General features: G+C 39.3%; 1 protein-coding gene across 1 annotated transcript in view; it reads right to left on the bottom strand.

The window, feature by feature from the left end:
• The window catches only part of FAM184B (family with sequence similarity 184, member B), a gene marked incomplete at its 5' end in the record, with an annotated part of 13,562 nt that extends 8,727 nt beyond the window's left edge, over window positions 1-4,835 (bottom strand). Inside the window, one exon of the mRNA XM_010148778.1 lies at window positions 4,725-4,835. Within this exon, the coding sequence (XP_010147080.1) occupies window positions 4,725-4,835 (111 nt within the window). The remainder of the gene's footprint in view (window positions 1-4,724) is intronic.
• Between the last annotated feature and the right edge of the window lie 3,334 nt (window positions 4,836-8,169).

Below are 8,169 nucleotides of genomic sequence, written 5' to 3' on the forward strand. Positions count from 1 at the left end.
CCATGGCAGGGGGGTTGGAACTAGATGATCTTTTAAGGTCTCTTCCAACTCAAATCATCCTATGATTCTATGATTACTTCAAAACAGACAGCCAGACCCTCAATTTGTTTAAACTGGTAATGCAACATTTAAACCAATGAAACTATACCAACTGACATCAGTCCAGAATCTATTTGGCTCCTTTTACTATTAACAAACCAGTAACATTGGGTGATTTGTGTTTTATAATATCTTCCTGCTGCAAAACAAAATCTATTCAGAAAACTGCACCTCTAATACTATTTTTCATTCACTTTTATCCAACAGAATTGCATGAAGTGGTCTTTCAGATGCAACTAATACCTATCCACAGTATAAACTCTAGGCAACAGTATTTTTCCAGACTGTGCTGAATTATTTTCAAATTTCAGGGTTATGTTTGCACTTGCCCTTTCTTACAACAACTGACTGTCCCTCCCACTGTCTTCCAAGTAAAAAAAAATAGAACCACTGTTGCTAGAAAATGACAGGTAAGTTTTGAAATATTTCAAAAGTCTTTCAAGTTTCATTCTTTTCTAACTACAATTACTGTCCTTCTCCTGGGAAGGACAGCTTGATTCTTTTGAAGAAGTACCTCTCAGACTTTGATAGCCCATGGGTAGAAATACTGGGCAAGTATAAGGCTGTGCATGCCATCACAGTTGGCTCCCCGCCTGACTTCCACTTTGATTATTTTAATTCACTGTGCTTGCAAGCACTATGAATACTTGAAGTCTATCTTACGCCTCTCCCCTTCTTTTATTTATTGTACGTAAGAAGTGTGAAATCTCAAAGGCAAGATCTAAAGCCGGAATCAGAGAGAATATTTTGACTTCCTCTGTCTTCTAAGTAGAAAGATCTGAGTTTCTCAATGCATTGCTAGGGGATGAATTTATATAAAAGACTTAAAACCTCCTTTTTCATGTATTATAGAAGAGTCAACACAATTGAAAATTTGTTCAGAGTCAAAATAAGGCACCCAAATGCTACAGGGTTTTACTTGTACTATGATGCTATTACATCAAAATGGTAATATGGTATAAGTAGTAACAACAAAATAATGAAATTATATTTTACTGTTGTCTTAATGCCTATTTCACAATTACTTCAGTTAAGTTCACAGCTAACTGCCTTCCTAAACTTACGGCGGTTCCTGTCTGGAGGGACAGCTGTGAACACACTGGGCACACCTCCACTGCTGCTATTTGGTGGTGGCTACAAGGTCTCCACCCAGGCTCTGGGTGCTGCTGTACCAGCATGACAAGCTGTATCGTGACAAGGTGATGCCTGCACTGCCAGTTGATGTACCTTCGAATTCCAGAGTAGCCCCTTTCACACAAGCTGAAGAGAACCTGTAATGCGAAAGCAAGGAACTGGAGGACTTAATGAATTTGCATTCGACACACACAGGATCTCACATCCTTCCTTCCAAAGCACCAGATAGGTGGGAATCTGATTCCTTTACCCAGAAAAATCTTAGTAGTACACTAACACTGCCTCTTTGAAGCACATCCCCAGAGAGATGAAATTATCATGATTCTGTCTACTCTGCACAGTGCTCTAGCTATGTCAGCCCAACCAAAAATGTGCCTTATGCAGCCAAGGAAGCTATTTTTAGATCTGAAATTGTACCCAGGTTAGAACTGGATTAGTAACAGCACATTGCCTAACCTTTGAGGCGGAAGCTCTGGGCTGAGCCATTGCAAAGGTTCCCAGCTGGGACTCATGCCCTCAGTGAAACATAATGTTGTATCACAAATGGGGGCTTACCGGCTTTGAATATTCACGTATTTCTAGACGGAAGGTATTATAAGTTGAAATTACTTCACTTCCCTGGCAATTCTGCCAATTAATTGGTTCAGAAAGTAACTTATGGAGTACTAAGAAAAATGCAAATTTTATCTTCAGAGGGAGCTTTTCCTCCCTTCTGGGAGCACTGTTAGATTCGAAGATGATACACTAAAACGTTTCTTCGTGTATCAGTTCATACCACCGTGGTGTGAACATAACACATGGCAGGATGCATACTATTTTATATTCTTTATTTATGTTTATAAGGGCAACAATTTCCCACCACGCCTTGTATTTACCACAGTCTCATGATATGAGAGGACTAGCAGTTAGGACACACAGGTTTCTTTCCTATTTTTCTGTCCTGAGAGTGTGACTTCCAGAAAAGTAATTTGATGACTCACTGCCTCACTGTTTCCAGCTGTGAAACCTGAACGATAATTGCTTCACATCATCAGCCTTTTGGTTTCTTTGAGACCGTCAGGAGGAATGCACCATCTGCATGCGTATAAACAATACTATGAGATCAGACTCCAAGGCTAGGAAATGGGTAGAATGCTGGAATGCCACTGTTTGATACCAGAAAGCATGAATTTGTTTTACAGGAGAAATTAAAGGGAAAAGACCATGCTGCAGTCACTCCAACCAGTCTATATCCTTCTGATGTTGAGGGCTCCACAGCTGGACGCAGCACTCCAGGTGGGGCCTCACAAGAGCAGAGTAGAGGGGGACAATCCCCTCCCTCAACCTGCTGGCCACAATTCTCTGGATACAGCCCAGGATACAGTTGGCTTTCTGGGCTGCCAGCACACACTGCCAGGCTGCTTTCTATCCACTCTCCATCCAGCCTGTAGTTGTATTTCAGACTGCAATATCACTTCAAAGTTTAGATCATGTATCAGGAAGAAGTTCTTCCTGGAGAGGGTGGTGAGGCACTGGGACAGGTTGCCCAGAGAAGTTGTGGATGCCCCATCCCTGGAAGTGTTCAAGGCCAGGCTGGATGAGGCTTTGAGCAACCTGGTCTAGTGGAAGGTGTCCCTGCCCATGGCAGGGGGGGTGGAACTAGATAATCTTTAAGGTCCCTTCCAACCCAAACCATTCTATGATTCTATGCAGCTAACTAATACAGCTAGTACAGCATGAATGGGAGAAAAAGCAGGTGTTACATAGCAAATAACTGCAATACACCTCAGTTGCAGGAACATGCTGCAGCAAGCAGTAGGCATGGCACATGGGAAACTGGAAGCTAGAAGTAGAGGGGAACCAACATCTTGCTCAAAAAGAGCTTATTTTGGTCACTCAAGAGTCCACAAATGCCAGCTGAGAAAGATCTAGGTCTTCAACTTTTGCAGAGCTGCTGTCATGCAAGCTCCCACTGAACTTGCTGAAGGTGAAACTGGTTAGAATCAGTGAAAATATAAAGCAATGGGAAGAATAGACACCTACTTAGGGCAACAGTGGCTATCTGTCATTCTGTAGTTCCGCAGTGTAAGTTACCCAATTCCTGTTGTTTGTTACTTTTTCTCAAACTAGACCGAAGATAATTTTGTATATTTGGAAATGTCCCCATTTTGCTTAATAAAATCTTGGAGCCTCAAAACCTGGAATGGTAGGAAACCCTCCCTAAAATGGATGACAGATTCTCATGCTGAAAACATGTGCATCCACTCATAATCTCCCAGAATGGACAATCACAAATTATTTCATTGTTCTGAAAAAGGTACCAAACACAATTATATAGTTGGGGTTGAAAAATAAATGCAGCACTGAGCATCATCTGAACTTTTCACTAGGGCACTAATTTCAGTTCTGTTAACACAGTTGCTTCATATCTTATCCATAAGATAAAAGTATTAGAACATTCAAAGGGAAAAAATTCACATGATCACACTGAAGAAAAGGAAATATTCTGTACATAACATCTTAAAGCAGACAGAATTTGAAAAAAAACCCTGAAAAACACAAAAGGGGAACACCTAAGCAGGAGAAAACACATATTCACAGTTGTCAGAAATTTTACAGGTGAACTGTTTACCTGGGTAAATAATTGCTTTGTAGGGGTTTTGCTTCTGTTTTGGCAGAAAATTATTTATCCAACATGTTATGGCTTTTCAAATAATGACACCTTCCTGTATAAATATTTTTGCAGATGTACTAAACTGGAAAATTTGTATCACTTGGCCTACAACTGACTATAGATTACAGCTGTTATGGATGGGTAATGTAATAATAACACACCCCAGGTATTTATTTCCAGATTAATCCATGTCTGCAGGTTTGCATTATGACTTATGTATTGTTCCCTGCTCTGGTTACACCTAAGATGTGATACCCTCAAAGCTACCTTGGGGTCACAATGCTTTCTCTGTTTCATTCTTGGTCTTGAGAAGACAGAAGGAGGCATACCTAACTACTGATATATGCACATTCCAATCTGCTTCAGTTACCACCCTTACCGCCAAGCAGGCAGAACAGAAAAATTATATATTCAGCCTTTTATTCATTCAATTCTCTTGCTTAAGGGAGCAAGCAAGCAGACCCTTTTACATGCCTACACACACACACACACACACACACAAAATCAGAGAGACACAAAGCTGTAAAGAAGATTCTGATTTCACTTAGCCCTGTATATACACCAACACCATCCAACACTGATATAGCCAAACTCCTCACCAAAAAGCCTTAGTGTATCTCCCAAGAGTGATATGCGAAATCTATCAAAATAAATAGACTTGTAAAAGTCTTCATGAATGTTCAGGAACAGTGATTTCTGTTATTTCTATCTAGAGACCTTGCATTGTTTCTTGAATGACGGTCACAGCAAATGAAATTAAAATCTAATCAAGAATCTCTCAGATGAGAAGGAAAACTAAGAGCCCTTTATTACTGGATTACATTTATGCCCAACTTACCTCAAGTGAAGAGTTTTGAAGTTTCCCAGTTAGGACTTCTTTTTCTTTCTCACGCTGCTTTAGTTCACGATCAGATTTTCTTCTGAATTCCTCTAACTGTGTCTGGAGCTCCTAAGGGGGGGGTGGGGAAAGGAAAAAGAAAATTAAAATAGCATGCAACAGCTGGGACAAAGCGTGCAGCGTGAAAAATAAAGAACCTTTATTCTACTTTAACGCAGCTACTAGAGCAGTTTACACATTAAGACATGCTACTGTTTTCACTCTAATACATGCTACTGTTTTTTAATGTCACTCGAGTGTAATTCAATCAAAGAAATGTTAACAATTTGGCTTGGTTCTTTCCAACAGCAGTGTTAGACAATACAGCTGCACAATCCTGATCTTCCACTGAAAGCTTCCCTGAGGTGAACTGTACAGCATGAAGAGTCAGACTGTTTTGCCTCCAGTGGTGTTAGTGTTCAAAATAATTTAGTATGCAAGAGTCACTCACGAGATCTGAAAAAATACAATATACATTGACCATATAAATAACCAAATGAGTAACTGATGGGCAATTAGCGGGGAAGGGAATCACAGGAAGCACCATCTTATAGCATCCATAAAGAAAATCCCAGTGAGGAAATACTATAAAATATAATAAAAAACTGAAGTCTATATAATCACCTTATTGCTGGAAATTGTTTTTAAAAAATCATGATGATGACACTTGCAAGACAGTGACCAAGAGCTTGTAGCAATTGTTTATTGCACAAAGACTGATTGTGCAGCTTGTAGAAATGTCCCGAAGTGACAGATACTACCACTTATTAGTGTGCTTGCTCCTCTTATTTGTGCCCATTTGCTGACTCAAAAAAAAATATTCTCCCATATTTTCAGACACCACAAGTGGAGGAAAACAGGAAAAATTGCAATTTAACACCTCCCCCATCCTGTACAGACCCTTCTCACAGCACCTGGCCCCTCCCTACCTCGTGCCCCCATTTTTACAGCACAATGACTTAAGAATTCAAGATAACAGAAAAAGTATCTAAAAACTAAGAAAGTGATAATTATTGGGAGGATGGCATGATATTAGGAAACAGAAGCACAGGCAATAGTCACATATTCCTTGCAACTTGTGATTGAATAAAGAATACATTAACATTTTGCAGTTTAAAACCAGGATAACTGTTGGGTAGCAATTAAAGGATGGAATTGAACACAAAGACCTGAATATTGCAACGGAGAAATTAGGTTTAGTTTTGTCTGTAAGAAAAGGAGCCGATATAATGGTCTTTTTGATTAAAACATGAAGATCAGGTGTTTGCAGCATTCCCTCTGTGACTCTGCCAACTGACTCCCTTCTATCTTAATTTTTCAATCTGGAAAATAGATATAATACTTCTCAAAAAGTTGTTACAGGCCTTAATTGCATCACAGGATGTATAAATACCATCACTAACGAAAAATGCTGTAATTTTGTTTAAATTTTACTAACAATATTTTCCTGATTTTATTAATATGAATCTCTAAGGAAATATTGTTAAAAGTAGTAATATTTCTTGCCTACAAACAATAAATGCCTACTATTATGCCTTTTCTACTAAAGTATAAAGTGTGTTATATTTAAATTCGATCAGATTCATATAAATCATAGGATCACAGAATGGTTTGGGTTGGAAGGGACCTTAAAGATCATCTAGTTCCAACCCCCCTGCCATGGGCAGGGACACCTTCCACGGGCAGGGACACCTTCCACGGGAAGAGCTTCAGCCCAGCATCATTTTAAGTATATCTGTACACACTTATGCACATAAATGAATACACTATGTAAAAAGCAAAGTCCTTTTTTATACAGCTTATACTTGATAGTGTAACTGTGTACCCTGCAGCACTGCGTCTTCACATACTGATCAAACGTGAGCACTTTCACAACCAGATAAAATAATTTACTTAGGTTCCGGTTTGAGAAATGAGATTGCATAATTGCATAAACTCCAGCAGTTTCAAAGGCAGAAAGGAATTCTTCTGACGAGCACTTAACACAAGTTCTGCTCTCCAAAATCCAGAGGGTACTGTGAAGCTCAACTTTTAGTGACAGGAGCTGCATGCTTTTTATGACCACAACTTGTCAGCAAGCTATCTGATTATTCTCAAGTAAAGGTTGAACTTGGAAAGGTATAGCAGCATTAAAACTGGGAAAAAATGGGTAGAAGGGCATTCTTAGCACCAAGAAGAGTCCAAATAACACTTGCCCAGAAATCTGATTGTCCAGTTCTATGAACTGCTCTAATGAATTTTTCTTTTTGGTCTAGAAGACGTCTGACAAACACATAATTACATTTGGAGACAAAAACTAAATTCCTCCTCAGTTTATGCCTGAATATGGCAAATCACTTTGCCCAGATGGGCATGTGCTGAGTTCTAAGTTTCACTGAGCATTAAAGCATGTGCTTAAAACTAAACACGTGTTTGAAGGTTTTCCTCCATTTGAATAGATTTCAGCTCACATATAAGCTCTTACTGCACAGAAACATTACAGACTGCAAACTTCCTGAAGCCAAAGGCTTCAGCCACAGACAGCACTCCTCATGGAAGTGAAATTCTGTGAAGGATCTCTTAAGCCAATTGCTGCTAATGCATGCCGAGAACAAAAATTACAGCTCAGCCTCTTAAACCACATTGGGAGAAGGTATTGCTCAGGCAACCTGTCTGGACCCACGAGAATATAAGCATTCTTTCTGACTGTTTGCTACTAGCCATTTCATTGGTAACACCTGTACTCGGGATCCATTTACCAACACACTGGAGAATTAGATCCTCTGCCTAAACAATGCAAAATTTTGATTAAATCAATATATCTATTTCACAGCAGCAGTCCATGGAAATTTCAGTCAGAAATTGGAATACACCTGCAATACATTTTTCTCCAGGAAGGACCTTGTATTAATCACTCCAACTGTCACATGCAAAGCATGAAGGTCTAAGTGTTGCTAAGAAGGCAGTTTATCACATCAAGGATAAATTCACCTTCCTGCCTGTGGAGCTTTCCACAGCAATACATCAGTCTTTTTTTTTTTTCTTCAGTGAGACCGCAGGGAGAAAATCCTTGCATTTATGTTAATTCAAAGTGCCTCCAGTAGGATAATTCAAAGGATGTCACCGTGACCAATAAGATTAAAACCAGATGAATTAGAGCATCCATAAATAGAAGAGCAGTCCTACCTCCCACATTTTTTTCTTTCAGCTTCTGTGAAGTTTTAGACTGGCTTGATTTCCTTTGTATGCTTCATTACAAGATCTTCCAGCCTTTTTAACAGCTATCCCTTCAGACAAATCTTTTCCTTATGGGACTGATGCTTGCCTTTTCAAAGCAAGTTCTCTGTGTCTTTTATTCATACCCTCTTTTTAAATAGCTACAGTTTGCATAGTCTATAAAACACACTAGCTATATTATTATATAATC

The sequence above is a fragment of the Eurypyga helias genome, unplaced genomic scaffold (genome assembly GCF_000690775.1).
Source record: "Eurypyga helias isolate BGI_N326 unplaced genomic scaffold, ASM69077v1 scaffold49073, whole genome shotgun sequence".
In the NCBI taxonomy this organism is placed as follows: domain Eukaryota; kingdom Metazoa; phylum Chordata; class Aves; order Eurypygiformes; family Eurypygidae; genus Eurypyga; species Eurypyga helias.